At 31.2% G+C, this 17857-nt stretch overlaps 1 protein-coding gene across 6 annotated transcripts in view; it reads left to right on the forward strand.

The window, feature by feature from the left end:
- Positions 1 to 9194, forward strand: part of LOC145297746 (mediator of RNA polymerase II transcription subunit 15-like) — a 179902-nt gene extending 170708 nt beyond the window's left edge. For all 6 annotated transcript variants that reach the window (XM_080143972.1, XM_080143971.1, XM_080143975.1 and 3 more), the window contains 3 exons: positions 2245 to 2343; positions 5784 to 5881; positions 8544 to 9194. In XM_080143972.1, the coding sequence (XP_080000098.1) occupies positions 2245 to 2343; positions 5784 to 5881; positions 8544 to 8588 (242 nt within the window). In that variant the 3' untranslated portion in view covers positions 8589 to 9194. The remainder of the gene's footprint in view (positions 1 to 2244; positions 2344 to 5783; positions 5882 to 8543) is intronic.
- The last annotated feature ends 8663 nt before the right edge of the window (positions 9195 to 17857 follow it).

The following is a 17857-nucleotide window of genomic DNA, read 5'->3' on the forward strand; positions in this document are numbered from 1 at the left end:
ATGTAGGGAAAATCCTGTTCCTCATAAAATGTTTTGTAAATGATATAACTTTTTTTCTTATTTAAAAATATAAATGCCTATCAAAAAATTATATAACTTTTTTTCTTTTTCATGATATTTCTCCCAAAATGGAACTCTGTGGATAGGAACAGTGGAATTTTCCTTATTTAAAAACGAAAATGTCTGTCATTAAAAAAGTTTTCTTTAAATAATTTTATTGAAGTTTTTGTGTGTATATATGTATGATGCGTTGAGCGAGTCATCTTATTCGGCTTGAAGACTATCAACTCCTGAAACAGTTGTTCTATGATGAGCTCTTTCTTGGCAAAAGACTCCAGCACAAGCCCAAAAAATGTTTTTGTGATAGCATCAAGGAGAGTCTGGTGAGCTTTCATATTCCTGTTGACAGTTGGGAGTCCCTAGCGTATGATCGCAAGCAATGGAGGACACTGATATACAGGGGCACAGAACACTTGAAGTAGCCAGAATAGACCGAGAGAGTATGTAGGAAATGCCAAATCTTGCCGCCCAATCATGGAGATCTTTGGATCTGTGAGGTGTGTGATCGGGCTCTGCTGTCTAAGGCAGGTTTTGTTAATCACATGGGAGCACAGGATGATACAGGTTCCACTGCTGTTAGTTTCATCCAAACCAATGAACATTTTCAGTGTCGTGTCTGCTTGAGGGTGTGCAAGTTGCTGGCAGGGCTGAAAAGTCATCTTTGGGCACATGGACTTTTAATGACTGAAGGAATGGCTCTCATCTGACAAGACGTTGCAATTATCATGTATATATATATATATATATATATATATAAAATGTACTCTACATAAAAAAAAAATCAATCTTGCTAGTGAAAATCTGATGTTATTTTATATCATAGAGGCCAGGTTGATCCCTACTGGAAGCTGGCAGACTCTCAATCGCGACCGTGACAAGTGGAGAATGATGGTTCACAGGAAGTCGTCTTCGGACACAAAGGACAGCACATGATGATGAGAGGCCATAAACGTACGCAAAAGTCAAGGTCAAACTAGTGTGGACCGAAATCTGTCCCTTTTGTTTTTCTCATTGGCTGGGGTTAAATAGAATCTGACTTTAAAAAAATATGCTCCATTAAAAATCGTTCCTCAAAATAACTAGATTCGGCATTAAATAACCTGAAAAAGGTTGATATGCCGTAAAACAACCAACCAACCAACCAACCAACCAACCAACCAACCCAACTATGGGTTAAATAGAAACCGACTTGAAAACAACAAATAAAAAATTTTTCTTCAATCTATGGATTCGGCATTAAATGACCTGAAAAGGGTTGATATGCCGTAAAACAAAAACAACCGACCATCTAATAACGTGGACCCACGTTAAAGGAAAGTAAATGGCTATTCAGAATGAAATACTACTATTCTAGAATGGATGTTATCTAGGTCTGATCATTAAAATTCTACTGACTTTATCTTATGTATTTTTTTTTTTTTGTGTATACACAAATGACTGCTAAAGACTTAGTTTTTTAAATATATAATCGATTTGTGTTTAGCTCTCTGGGAAGTGAAACTGCCAACTGCCAGTAGTTTGTAACATATTGCTCTTTGTGTAAACAAATGGTGAGCTGCTAGGTTATAGTTAAGTGGTTAAAGTGCCAACTCATTTAGATGGCCAGTGTTGATTCTGGCTTGAAGCACTTGTCTGGTTACACTAAAGAGCTGTTTTCAGTGAAATTGTATAATATCTGTAGATGGCATATACGTCTCTAAATGAAATTATTAATTTTTTAACGTTGATTTGAATATCATCAGACGTAATAATGTATCCGTATTATTATTTTGTAATAATAGCAAGATTTGCTGCTGATAGAAAACATGGTTCTCATCTGTAATTGACATTTGCTGCAGAAAAGAAAAATGTCTTCCTTACAAAAAATATTCCAAATAGAAGTAATTGTATTTGTAAAGAAATTATTGCAAATTACATTGTTTTTTTTCTAATAACATGGACCCATGTTTAAAAAAAAAAAAAAGTAAATGGCTATTCAGAATGGAATATTGCTAATTCAAGCCAGAAGTTATTTAAGGTTTGAAGGTGAAAATTTGTCTGACTTTATTTTATGTATTGGATATATAATCTTTTTTAAATTTTAAGATGAATTTTTCTTTTTAAATTTTCATTTAATATTTCTTTTTATTTCTTGACTAAAACAAATTCATACTGTTCATCGTTTTTGCTCTAATTTTGTTTCAGATGATAAAAATTTACCAAGTGTGCCTCCAGTCCTGATTAAAGTCCCTGAAAATTATCCCCAGTCAAGTCCGCAATGTGATACAAATGCTGATGATTACAGTAAGTTTGTTTAGCTTTTTTGACCCCCCCCCCCTTTTTTTTTTTTAACTCTTATTCACCTCAAACAAAGCATATTACGACTTGGAACATAAGGGATCATATCTACAAGGCACTATGTAGGGAGTTGAACAGTAAAATGTTCGCATTACATTTAAACTACTGCATGTTAGTGTAGTCCAGGAAACAAAGAAGGAATTCCAAAGTGTAGCAATTTGACGGAAGGCTTTTTCATATCTAGGGACCCCTGCAGTGGAACGGTTGGATTTTACCGATTAATGACTTAGGAGGTATTTGCGTTGAGGGGGCACAAGTGCTCTGAGTTCATCAGAACACATCACATCAAAGTACTTATAAAACAGACACAGGGATGTGACATTTCAGCATACGGAAGCTATTAGATTAGAAATTTGTTTTTTGAATTCTAGGAGGGAGAGATTTGTGGTAGAGGCACTAGCTTAGATGTGGCACCAATATCCCATGAATGATGACTTTGTAGACATAAGTGATACTCTCAGGTGTGAGTAATTTTCTAGCACATTCTAGAAAACTACTTTTCTAGAACAACACTTTCCTTTGCTTAGTCATTCAACATTTAATCAAATCGCATTGAAATTGTGTAGAATTTTCAGAGTTGTCAATCAAATCGATTCAATTTTATTTAAAATATGATTTACATACAAATTAATTTTTTTTTTTTACATTCCCAGATAAATCCAATCAAGATTTAGTGCTTGAAGGAAATTAAAAATGTGATAGAAAATGATATAATAGAACCAAACAACAGTCAATAAAGTTCACCTTGTATTCTTGTACCAAAACCCAATGGAACTTAGATTCATGACTGATTTGCGAAAAGTTAATGATAAAAAAAAGCTAAACAAACACTTTGAAACAAAGAAATGAAACAAATCAACATTAGCATTAAATGAACGAAGGTCAATATGCTGGTTAAATAAAGCAACAAACCAACGAACCAACATTTCCCAAGAACGGTCAAAGGCTAATTGTTTTTTTTTTACATGGGGGTCACCACTTATCAAGGCTCGGAGTCCACTCAGGGATAAGGGTTATTGCGTGTACAGTAATCAATGAGATAGTATTGTAGTAATCATTAGTATTGGAGATTTGATAGTGTCTTACTTAAGGGGCTGTTTTTCAGGAATTCGTTTATGTTGGACTTGAAGACATCCAAGTTGTAGTCAGGTGGGAAACAGGCAAACGGAAGAGAGTTCCACAGTCATACACTTCTGAGAAAGAAGCTCTGCTCATGAAATCTACCTTTGGATTTAGGCACAGATAAAGAGTGAGGAAAATTATTGACAGTAGTTTCAGCCAGACGGGTGTTTTTCGTGAAAAATTGGTGAGGGGGGGGGGACGAGAGATTGGAGCTCATACAAGCACTTGCTATGGAAATGATGATAAAACAAAGACAGGCTCGCAACGTCTCTTCTGTAGGAGAGAGGCTGCAGGGAAGAGAAAAAGACATCCCCCACTAAACCATGAAGTCTATTTTGTACTCTGTCAAGGCAGGATAGGCTGTTTTTAGCAGCCCCAGCCTAGATGTGGCAGCAGTACTCCATCCTTGGACGCACTTGGCTTTTATATAGATAGAGAATTGCATCAGTAGTGAGATATCTTCTGGAGCGGTAGAAGGATCCCCTAATCCGCCGAAAACATTACACAAATAATACTCAGGATGAAAACAATAGTTCAATCAATGCAACAATCAGGCCTCATCTCCAAATTTAGAATTTTAACATAGAATCTATTTGTATTGTTTTGATCAGACTATTGTTCTCCTCATGCAACGTTTCGGTCAGTGTAACCTCTGATCTTCATTAGATATCTTGGAAAAGAAAAGAAAAGTTACTGGCTCTGTAGATGGTTTCCTATTCTTGGAGTTGTTTTTCTTTTTTCTTTTTTCTTTTTTTCCCCACTTTAATAAAGTTTGACGGGATTGTCTCCCTTTTACTGCTGAAATTTTAAGGAGGGGAGGGTTGTATAATTTTTGTTTTTCCCATATACTGATATCTATACTTGGTTAGCTTAGTAATATTTTCAATTTTTAGCATATGTGTCGCTTCTTTAAGTCGTCTAAACTCTCCATCTTGCATCCTTATCAATTATTTTGACCTCGTTCTACAAAGGGAAGTGGGTTCCTTTTTCTTTCTATATGTAACCAGCCAGTCCTGACTTTTCGACCGCTCCCTTTGTCACCGGTTTTCACACATACGAAACCACAGCGAAAAAAAACAAAAAAAAACAAAGCAAAAACAACTTCAAGAATCCGAAACCGTATACGGAGTCAGTAACTTTTTTTTCTTTCTTTTCCAAGATGCCTGATAAAGGTCGGAGGCTACATCGACTGAAACATTACACAAATAACACTCAAGATGAGAACAATAGTCCAATCAAAACAAGTAATACAATCAGCCCTCATCTAAAAAAAAAATTCAGAACTGTAGAATCAGTTTTTTTGTCTTTCCTTGTGGCATGGTGTCACTGTAAAAGTACAATCCGTGTGGTCTACAACTGATATTTTTTAAAACATTCACGATCAGGAGGAACACATGTGTTGCACGTGAAACGAATTAAAGACATTTTTTTGTACTCAATGTAAACTTTGTTACAATTTAAATTTGTAAGTTTAGAAAGCCAATGCAACGCAGATCTTTTTTGTTTAAACAATTTGTTTAAAAAAAAAAATGTGTTGGATTTCTAAACTTAATAAATTTCAGCTTACAGCATTGTTACGTAGAAAAAAAATCTTTTTTAACTAAAAACATTTATTACAAGATATTTAAAAAAAAAATTTTCAATTTAAAAACAAAACGTATTTTTATTACAAGGTATTTAAAAATATATTTTTCACAGTAGAGACTGTCTTATGTAAATTTTTAAAATTCATTTTTATGATGTGAAACCATACTGAAAAAAATATAATTTCGAAATTTTTTTGTGTAAAGTTTTAAAATTAAGTTAGAATTATGTGAATATTAATCATAAGGAACTCTTTTTTTGTTATACGTTTAAGGCAACTATATTCAATAAGAATAGCTTAAACTTTAGAACTAATTTTTTTTTTTTACCTTTTCATAAGTAAAAGGAACTATTAGCCAAGTCAAATTATTGCACATATTTAAAGCAATTATATACCGTTATAGGTATTCAAGAGTGATAACTCATGAATTTAACAAAGTTATTAAGAGTGCTCAATGAAAGAAGAGCAAGATATATTTTTATTAATATAAACAAATTTAAGAGTTGTATTTTAAAATTTTTGTTTAACTTTGCAAATTATATTGGTGGAATATAATTGTTTCTCACAATACGCAGAAAGTGTACATTGAAAAAATAACTACTTTATTATACCAATAATTTAACTTTCCATTGCTGAATTCTGGAATTGCTAATAATTTTAACTGTTCTCTAATTTCCAGCTGCCACTCTCTTCCTCCAAGGTGTACAAAATGCTTTAACAACAAGTTTATCGAAAATGCCCGATAAATTTTCCATCACAACACTTTTGGACACTTGGGTAAGAATTACTTCCCTTGATTTGACTTCTGTTTTTTTTTTTTTTTTTTTTTTTTTTATAATGAAAAATAAAATATTTAGATTGATGAATATCTGTAAGCATATGCAAGGCTGCGTATTTGGTGGGGATGCGTAGATGCATGCTACAGACAGCATGCCGGCAACGTGAAAAGTTATTTAATTAAAAGGAGAGAAATTATCCAAGAAATGGGAAATGCATCCGGTTTCGGGTTTGACTACTTGGAATTTGAGTTTTTTTTCACTTGGAAAAGTTATTGCCTCTTTAAATGCTGCCAGATAATACTGATTAAAGTAAAAGTAATGTTCATCTAGATGCGGGGTTCCCCCTGATTAGTAGGATTTATATTCAGTAACAAACTAGATTATCCTTTTTAATTGGATGTCTGGGTGGTCTACCACAAAGAACAATGTGGATGGCAGGTCTATGAGTGAGGAATATTTAATTAAAAGAGCAACTGCTCAAGAAATGAGAAATGTGTATGGTTTAGGGTTTGACTATTTGGATTTTTTGACTCTGAAAAGATAGGAAGTCATTAAGTAGGGATTCATGTTTAGATATAAAACCATTAACGTTCCTTGAAAAGGCTGTGGTCCTTTATATACAAGGTTTTCTACTATGGTTATGACTAGGGCTATGACAACAGCATATTCTTTTCATTGTTTTGACTCTCGAGTGTTTATCCGTTGATATCTTATGTTTTGATATAGTGATGTGGTTCTCGGTTGATTAACTGTGTCGGATATATACTCGAGAGTCAAAACAATGAAAAGAATATTCTGTTGTCATAGGCCTAGTTATGATATGGTCATGGTTGTGGCATTCACTCTGAGTCAGTTGGTTCGGCTCTTTCCATTAATTCACACTGGCTGACTAGATATGGCAATCCAAAGCTGCTTTCGTTATGAGTGCAAGACATTCACGATTCCAATGATGGACTCCAAAAAGGTGAGGGCTAAAAATCAATTCCTCATCCTGTTTCACTGTCTCGATCCAGGTTTTGAGTTAGCCACCGCAGTGTTTCTTCAAGTCTGGTGATGATGCTGGGTCAATGACTTCATGAATGAAATCATTTGAATATCGTTAAAGGGGGTCACCAAACTAACAAAGGTAAAGAGAGGTTTTTGAAGGGAGTGAATCTTGCAGGGAGCGCAAACTGTATTGTTGGAGATAAGTTGTTGCCAGCGGACATGGAGAATGCAGCATTTGCAGTCATAGTTGAATACCTCCAGTTTGCATAGGTCACTTGCCCGTATAGGCAAAGTCTTGCAGCCATAAAAGAGAATGTTGCATACGAGGGTAGATTTTGACTTTGAAGTTCAACTTTATTTTCAAGACTAGAACCGCTATGTAAGTTGACAAGGCAGTTGAGGATGTCTTCTTCCGCTTGGTCTGGTGCAGGGATGATGGAACCAAGGTATTTCAACCGATCAATCTCTTTTTTGAAGCGTAAGATTTCATCTTGTTGATTGCCGATTGAATGTCAGCGAAGCTTTCACTCGATATGGTAAAATCGAGATCAGATATTACTTACTGTTACACCATGAACAAAATTACAATTGAAGGTCAGAGGTTACATTGACCAAAACATTGTGAAAATGTCACACAAGATGAGAACTGTGCTCTGATGAATCCAAATTTAAACACATTTTGTCGAGTAAAACATTAAAAAATTTTTTTTTTTTTTTTTTTTTTTTTTTTTTTTTTCAAGATTTCCTGAAAAATTAAACAAACCAAAAACTATTTGCATCATATGTATGGCTTCTAACATTTTAAAAATATTTTTGATTGGTTTTATGCTTAAAAAAAATGTCTCTAATCAAGATAAACTGAATTAAATAGCATCCATCTGTATAACAATAAATATTAAATAATGACTGTGTTATATTGTTAGATGTAGGTCAAATATGTTAATTACTTTTGCAAATGATATCTACAGTTTTAAAAAAAAACTTATATTCCGAAGGCGTGTGTAATTTGCTGTGTGCTATCCCTCTCTCCTCTGTGCAATATTTATGCCTCTTCTACCCCTCTTACTACCAAACCACATGTCATACAATGTGCAGCACGTGTGCCCCCCCCCCCAATCATGTGTACAGTGTGTGTGTGTGTGTCTCTTAGCCATACATAATCAAAAGTAATAAGTCATCACTATGATAGTGTGCATTGTTCTTACTCCCATCCCCTTGCCCTAGTCAAAGGAGGGATTGGACCTAGTAATTCACTCCCATTCGTCTGTTAGCACTTTTCTCAATAACCATTCTTCGAATATTTTTGATATTTTGCTCAAACATTAATCATTTATTTTCACCAGAACAGATTTTCTGGGATAAATTTAGTTGCCCCACACCTCTACCCCCAGGGAGCATTATAGGCTAAAATTGTCCCCAAATTGTTCATTTGTTCGCACTTTTCTCAATAACCATGTCGTAGATTTTTTTTAAAATTTTGTACAAACATTAGTCATGGTGAAAGTAAATTTTTCACTTATGGAAGGGGACCCTGCATGCTCCGCTTGTTTTAGATGCATCCCAATTTGGTTTGAAATTGTCTTTTTATTACACGTTTGATTTTAATAATTTCTTTATTACACGACCGATTTTAATAATTTCTAAAAAAAAAAAATTTTGCTTTATTTTCACAGGAAATGAGCGTTCGAAGAATGTGTGCCCCAGTCTGTGGGATTTGATGTGTACGTTTTCCCACCAGGGGATGAACATTCCTCAACTCCTCTTTTTCATGTTGATCGTGACGGATGTTCTGAAAGACAATCCAGTCAGATGAATAGGTTGGAAATGGAGGGATGGATCTGGACTCTTTTCCAGTATTACTTGCCTTTTCTGGCGACAGACATTTTCTCAATGTCAAAAATTCAACCAATTTTCAAGGGGGGGGGGGATAAGAAAAAAAAACCCAAAAAACTTTGCGACTCCACCATTACCGATTCCCTAGAAACTTGAGCAAGATTAATTAATCAAAGGAAAAGAGATTGTCTGAACTTTGATTATTTTATTTCAATGACAAAAATGTTTTAATTTTTAAATGTTTTTTTGTTTTTTTTCATCATTTTCTTTTATCTTTGATGTTACACAAAATTATGAAAAAGAAAAAAAAAGTTAGGTTTAAAAATCTGAATTGTTTAGAATCCACAAATGTTAAAATAATTTTTTTTTTTTTTTTTTCCAGATAGTTTTCTGTTAATGAAATTATTTTTATTTCCTGGTGAGAGAGGGGGTTAAAATTTACCAAAAGAGTGTAATAGAATGAAAAGGAAAAAAAAAAAAAAAATTTCTATCTCATAGCACGCATACTCGAACATTATTGCATCGTAACTGACCATTATGTATTTTAATTTAATTACACAAATTCATAAACTGTGACATATCTGTTAAAAAATCTCTTATATTCTCTTTACTTCTATATTATTATTATTATATAAAAACATTCAACTGAACTGCGATCTTTGGTCTCCCTCCCTTGAAAACATTCACAATAAAAACTCGTCTAAAGCCATTGCAAATAATTTTCCCCTGTGTCCCCAAAACTAAACAGAGCTTCTATTAGTAACGTTTAGAACTGTCTGTGAAATGGTTCTGCTTCCCAACATGATCGTTTTCAAGTCCAATGTTAACAAATTCTTGTAGCATCATCTCTTAAATAAATTCTTCCCAGTTTAAACCATTGTCACCAATCCTCATGGTGTTGTCTGTCTACCTGACACATTCATTAACTATTATCCTCCAGTGATTTTTTACGTCTTCATAAACATCAACTCTTTTAGTACAATATATATATATATATATATATATTGTACTATGTGTGTGAATATATATATATATATATATATATATATATATTCACACACACATATGGCATAATCACATTGACACACCAATTTTTGTCAGATCACTGAATTTAAGCAATGTTGAGCTTGGTCAATACTAAAATGTATGACTGTTTGGGAATTTCACATGTTGTATGTGCTCTCTGCTTATCTCTGCATTGTTTTCAGTCAGTCTTGGGCCTATACTTGCTATTGGACCCAAGTAATGCCGATTCAGGATAGGTGTGGTTGGGATTGTGCAACTTCTGCCTCACAATTATACATGCACACAGTTAACTTTACATGTATATGCACTGTCTCTTGAGACTGAATGAAGGCATTGAGATATATATATATATATATAAATTATTTATAATTTTTATGTATATATATATAAATTATTTATGATTTTTATGTATATATATATGAATTATTTATAATTTTTATGTATATATATATAAATTATTTATAATTTTTATGTATATATATATATAAATTATTTATAATTTTTATGTATATATATATATATAAATTATTTATAATTTTTATGTGTGTGTGTATATATATATATATATATATATATATATAAATTATTTATAATTTTTATGTGTATATATATATATAAATTATAATTTTTATGTGTATATATATATATAAATTATTTATAATTTATATATATATATATATAAATTATAATTTTTATGTATATATATATATATATAAATTATTTATAATTTTTATGTATATATATATATAAATTATAATTTTTATGTGTATATTTATAAATTATTTATAATTTTTATGTATATATATATAAATTATAATTTTTATGTATATATATATAAATTATAATTTTTATGTATATATAAATTATTTGTAATTTTTATGTATATATATATATATAAATTATTTGTAATTTTTATGTATATATATATATATATATAAATTATTTGTAATTTTTATGTATATATATATATATATATATATATATATAAATTATTTGTAATTTTTATGTGTGTATATATATATATATATATATATATATATATATAAATTATTTGTAATTTTTATGTGTGTATATATATATATATATATAAATTATTTGTAATTTTTATGTGTGTATATATATATATATATATATATATATATATATATATATATATATATATGCTTCCCTCCTGACTACAACTTGAATGTCTTCAAGTCCAACGTAAGCAAATTCCTGATGAACCGCCCCCTTAAGTAGACACTTTAAATATCCACACTAACATACTGTACTTACAATAATCCTTATCCCTGAGTGGCTTCCGGGCCTTGATAAGTGGTGACCACCTTGTAAAAAAAAAATATATATATATATATATATATATATATATATATATATATATTGAAGGATTTAAACCCTTCTATTAAACCACCTTTCACTTCTATTATCAAGGAACATACCCCAGAGCCAACATGCCAGAGTTTCATTTTTCTTTAAAACGTTTCTCCATCACTGAAATAACCTGATGGAGTCTTTGGCCATGTTCATCACTCACATCACTAAGATTTTCTGCAAAATTCTCAAAAGTGACAATAACCTTATAAAGAAGGGCAGAAAGATTTTCCATGACATTGTGCATATGGAAATGTCCACAGATGTCTTGTATACTTTTTTGGGTGTTGCACAGTGTGATTATTCTTATAAAGAAGTACTATCTATATATTGTGTTTATTTATTCTCAAGGGAGGTAACTTAAACAGAACTTAATTTTTAAAACTATATATTTGCGTAAGTTGGTCATTTAGAAATTATTAGATGTCATGTAGCTTTTTCCTTGTATATATATATATATATATATATATATATATTGCTATATTTCTAAGGAAAGAGTGCTCAATGCAAGTTATAGAGCATATGTTAGTCTAAGTTTTTAGTCAATAGCATATTGTGTCTGGTAGGTTTTAATATGCAAATTTTTATGTGAAACCAGAAGAATATGCATCCCAAAACCAATAAAATTAATTCCCTAAACAACACTTTCGCACCATTTTTATGTTCCCTTTAATGGATTAAAATAAAGATATGATGATACTAAACCTTACGTTTAGAATCCTTATTCTACTTTTATCAGAATCCATTACTTGACATTGATTCTAGAAAACGTTTAAAATTTAAGAGTAAATCTTAAAAAGAATGTTAAGAAATTGAAACTCATTGAATCTTGCTTAATTGGTGTCTAATGACTATGGATTAAATTTTTATGCAAATCTGAAATATTTTAATTTTTAAATTGGAAGTTGTGACTATATCATGCCTCTTGAAATCCTTTAAAATGCTCCAAAGAAACTGACAATTGAATATTTATTGGAGAATAATATCTATTGTTAAAATTAAAAAAATTGGAAGTATCAGAATTTTTATGGAGGCTTCCATCCATCTTTTTACCTTTTTTTTTTTATAAAACTAAAAGTAAATATAGGCCACATTAATTAATATTTTACGATAACATTTTTCTCATTTATTTTTTAAAGAATGGCGTTTTGGGGAGCGTCTAATGTGTGGAGGAGAAGAAGAGAAGGGGAGAGTAAATTTTATATGTATGGGACGTAACAAACATTTTGATAAATTGTTACAATTAAAAAAAAAAAAAAAAAAAAAAAAAAAAAGTTTTGTACAAAAGTTTTTTTTAAAAGGTTTTGTCCATAAATAAAACAAATTGATTTTTAATGTTTGTCTGAGTTTTTATTTCCTTTTAATCTTGTAACGCCCCCCCCCCCCATCAACAAAGATGAAACCAATGTTTAATTGTTTTTTCTTCATCATTGTAGCGAATTTCGAAAATTGAAGCCAATGGTATCTACTGAATACTGCAGAAATGAAAATATTAAAAATTTATGAAAATATTAAAAATTTATGAAAATATTGAAAATTTATGAAAATATTGAAAATTTATGAAAATATTGAAAATTTATGAAAATATTAAAAATTTATGAAAATATTAAAAATTTATGAAAATATTAAAAATTTATGAAAATATTAAAAATTTATGAAAATATTAAAAATTTATGAAAATATTAAAAATTTATGAAAATATTAAAAATGTATGAAAATATTAAAAATTTATGAAAATATTGAAAATTTATGAAAATATTAAAAATTTATGAAAATGATAAGATAGAAAATTATTAACTAGCGGGACCTGTGGAAATTCCACAGGGGACTCATTCATATGTAATATATTGATGTTGGCATTCGGTAGATGTTCAGTGTAAATGGAGACGCTGGTAGCCTTTTTGTTAAAACTGCAAAAGTATTTATCTAAGCTAGCATGAACGCACGGCAAAGCTCAGTCATAAAGTACGCTTAAATATATCTTAGTCTTTGAAGATTTTGTATATATTATTATAGAGTTAATGTTCTATCGATTTTTATATATTATAAAGTTGCGATTTCAAAAATAAAACAAATATATCCATATGACTTGGGCACATTAGCTTGAATCAAAAAAAAACTTATGAAAAAAAAATGCAAATACAGTGCTACGCAAAAGTATTGGATACATTACATTTTTCTTCATAACTTTAATCAAGGTTCAAGATTTTACCTAAAATTTGGTCAGTATATTCCTATTACTAATCTAACTAATATTTGGGGTAGTAATTACAAAATTAAAGTTTAGAAAGTTTATATTAAAGGAAAAGTATAAATCAACTAACGCAAAAGTATTGGATGCATTGATTTAATATTTGGTTGCATAGCCTTCATTGTATTCAACAGCTTCCAATCGCTTTCTATAGTTAAAAACATGTTTTTTTGCAAAGATATGCAGGTATTTTGCGCCATTCTTCTTTGCAGAACTGTTCTAGTTGTTGAATATTTTCTGGATTCATCTTGTGAAAATTGATCTTCAATATTTTCCACAAATTTTCAATTGGGTTGAGGTATAAAGACTGACTGGGCCAAATAAGAACGTCAATTCCGTTATTTCTAAGCCATTCTTTGGTTAGTTTGGCAGTATTCTTGGGATCATTGTTCTGCTGAAACACGAAATTGCTATTATGTCCCAACAAATCAGCAGATTTCTGGATGTTTTTCTCCAAAATCTCCCTGTGCATACGTTCATTCATTCTACCATTGATGATTTCTAGTTCACCTTTACCTTTGGATGAAAAACACCTCCATACTATAATTGAACCATTGCCAAAATTACCATAGGAATAATATTCTTTTTGTTATAGGCAGTGCCATTTTTACGCCATACATGTGTTGCTGTGTTTCTTCCAAAGATTTTGATTTTCGTTTCGTCTGACCAGATTACCTTGTTCCAAAATTCTTGAGGTTGTTCCTCATATGGTTTAACATAATTCAAACGTGATCCGACATGTTTAAGCTTCAATAATGGAACTTTTCTTGGAGACCTTGATACAAAACCTGCACGATTTAGAACTCTACTGACTGTATCCTTGCTCACATTAATCCCAGCTTCTGTGAGGTTGGTTTGAATTTCACCACGAGTAAGAAAAGAGGTTTTTATACCTTTCTGCTTACCCACCTTGATTTTATTTCGTTTAATTTCCTTGGCCGACCACATCTTGGAAGATTTGCAACAGCTTCACCAGGATTTTTAAACTTTCTAATAACGTTTCCAACTGTTCTAAGTGGTAGATTCAGTTTCCTTGATATTATTTGATACCCTTTTCCTTCTTTGTGCTTATCAATGAGTTTTTAACGAATGTCTATTGACAACTCTTTAGTTTTAGGCATTTTTATAAATGAACTGGTTGACTTTAAAGGATTGAGCCAAACTGGGAGAATTTTATAAAATTATTTTAATATACAGCTCTGATTGGTCAGTGATAACTCGTTTGCATTATTGCAACACGCTAAGCAAAAGTCATTTAAATTTATTTCAGAAAAATAATTTTTTAAAAATCTATCCAATACTTTTGTATTTGTTAATTCATATTTTTCTTTAAATATAAACTTTTTAAGCTTTGATTTTGTAATTACTACTCCAAATAAAATTTATAATAGGAATAGACTGACCAAATTTTAGTTAAAATCTTGAACCCTAATTAAAGTTATGAAGAAAAATGTAATGTATCCAATACTTTTGCACGGCACTGTGTGTGTGTGTATGTGTAACTCCTCCAGGGTAGCTCAGGTGCATAGGCTCGTAGTTGAGATGCACCTGTAGCCGATACCTGTGGCATCACCCGTGTTTTCGTCTAGTGGTCGAATTCATCTTCGTTGTTGTCGGTCACTCTCCGGTTCACCTTTCAAATCAGCTTCCAATCGTCATCTGGGCTATCGGAGAAATATATTGCATTCACAACGGTGTTTCCAATTAAAGAAAAGAAAGTCAAAACTTAATTGGTTTTTCTTAACATAGAATTGATTATTGTCTTTGACTTTACAAATAATAGTTACACACTGGCCTAGTCATGCAACTTAGGCGGCTGGCAGTTTTCTTTCCTTTACCAATTTCTCCGTTTTTCATCTACCGTCAGTCCACGGGAAGGGATCAGCTGCCAGAAAAGAAGACCCCGATTCGCCAAGTGTCTTGTTTTTATCAAATGAGTAATTCCTCCCTCTGCCTTTTTGGAGTTATTCTTTCTTTTTTTCTTTTCCTCTTCCTCTTTTTTGTTATCCTATTAATTTGTACTCCTTTTTTTCCTTTCTTCTTTTGAATTTCCCCCCTTTCTTTGTCCCCCTAGTTTCTACTCCTCTCGACTTTATCTGTACCAATTTTTAACCTCATTTGCACTGAGGTGTTAACCCATTATCAATTAGGCGTGATTAGTCACCCGGTGGAAAAACTCTCACCCCAAGCTGTCAGCTAAGACATCGGGCCTCCTCATCTTGCTCAACAGAGATTTTAAAAACAACCTTTCCTTTGTTAACAGATATACAATAACAATGAGATAAAACAATTATCATTTGTTTTGTTTTTTTCTCTTTCTGACAAATTCCCATAGACATTTCTGTTTAAAACAACATCAAACCATCATCATCATCATTAGAATTCAGCCGTGCAAATTCCTCTGAATTCGTGTCAACTAGCAAGGTCACTCGGCATTGTTCAGTCCCCATCGGGTCATAAATATATATATATATATATATATATATATATATATATAAACGTGAGTTCCTTCAGCCATAACTGAAAACAAAACGTAAGAAGAATTCTTGATAAAATTATTTATAAAAAAGTAGATAAAGTGCCATCAGCTATAGTCGAAACCGAAACCAAAACTTATGAAGAATTCTTGGTAAAATTATTTATGACAAGAAATAGAAGAACATAACAATTAAACGACCCGGATGCAAGCGTGACACAGAAAACAGTACACATGCTATCATATTAATATATAGATTAAAACTAGTGGGATCTGTGGAAATTCCTCAGCGGACTCTTTCATATATATGTTGATGTCGGCATTCTGTGGATGTTCAGTGCAAATGGAGACACTCTGATATTATTGTAGCTTTTTTGTTAAAACTGAAAAAGTATTTTAGTCTAGCAGGGACATCCAGCGTAACCCAGTCGTAAAATACACTTAAATATGATATTTTAATTTACGCAGATTTAAAGAAAATTTGCCTACCAAACTCCTCTGTCAGTTTTTTGGTCTACAAACATGAAACTTTATAGGGTATTCGAACCTATGCAAAATTTGGGATTTAGCCGGGGAAAATCGGTGAAAATTAAAAAAAAAAAAAAAAAAAATTTGCTAGGTGAAGATTGAACGACGGCATTATGAATATGCATGCATAACATAATAGCTATTGGCTTGTTTTAATTTTTAGTCTTACAGCAAACATGTTTACATAGCTCGTGCATGAACGTTGAAGAAAAAAAGTAAATCGTATGCTAAACGTTTTGGTTTTGATTCTTGGTGGTGGCGTATGAGTCATTTTTTAAAAAGATTTTAAATCATTACTATATATCGAGTCCAATATAATAATAATAAATATGAAATCTGCGTTAATCAAAATATGATATTTAAGCATATTTTACAACCAGGCAATGCCAAGCAGCGTGCTAGTATATATATATTTAACTTGAGTCCCATCAACTATATTTGAAACCGAAACCAAACCTTAGGAACAATTCTTGGTAAAATTATTTATTACAAGAAATGAAAGGTCATAACAATTAAACAACAGTCACTCGAGAGAGAAAAAAAGATGTAAGCGTGGCACACAAAATAACACATCCTATTAATATGTAGATTGTCAATCCTCATGTCCAAAATCTAGAAATGGTATCTCAAATCAGTTCAGACTGAAATTAATATCAAAATACAAACTATTCTATACTCATTTCAGTTTCATAAAACCATCTCACATTTTAAATTCTAACAACTATAGTTCGTTAAAAAAAAAAAAAAAAAAAAAAAAATTTTTTCAACCATTCGCCAATAGGAGCAATTGTCAAGATACATCTGAAGTCGGTGTGTGTGTATGGGGGGGGGGGCTATTATATTGACTGAAACTTGTGACAATAACCCCGAAGATAAGAATTTGAAGAGTTTAAATACAAATTATCAATCCTCATCTCAAAAATTCAGAAACCTTTTATCAGATTGGTACAGGGCCAAATTCATGCAAAAATAGAAATGACTTAAGCTTTCCATAAAAACATATCACACTTTAATTCTAACGACTAGTGGTTCATTGTAAAAAAAAAAAAAAAAAAAAATTAAAACATTTTTTCCCATCATTACCAGTAAGAGCTATTATCAAAATACACCTGAAGAATGTTGGCGGTTATAATCGATTGAAACGTGAAAATAACAACCAAGATGAGGACGGTAATCTGAACACTCCAAATCATAGATCTTATCAATAGTCATTTAAAAAATTGAGAAATATTAGATAACATTGTTAAATGTTTCATCCAATAATTCCCCCATATATCCTTTATTCCTTCTTTTTTTTAAATTTTGATATCTTACTTGGATCCATTAGTGCCATTTATTATTTTTTATTTATTTATTCATTTTTTTATTATTTATTTATTTATTGGTTCATTTTTTTAAAAATTATTTATTTACTCATTCAGTTTTTGGTCACCCGTTTTGTTTTCAATGGCGTCAGTTATTCTGGACGATTGCCAGATAACCGTCTATTAGTTTTTTTCCTG

The sequence above is a fragment of the Euprymna scolopes genome, chromosome 18, assembly GCF_053919585.1.
Source record: "Euprymna scolopes isolate OS-2025 chromosome 18, ASM5391958v1, whole genome shotgun sequence".
Taxonomy (NCBI): Eukaryota; Metazoa; Mollusca; class Cephalopoda; order Sepiida; family Sepiolidae; genus Euprymna; species Euprymna scolopes.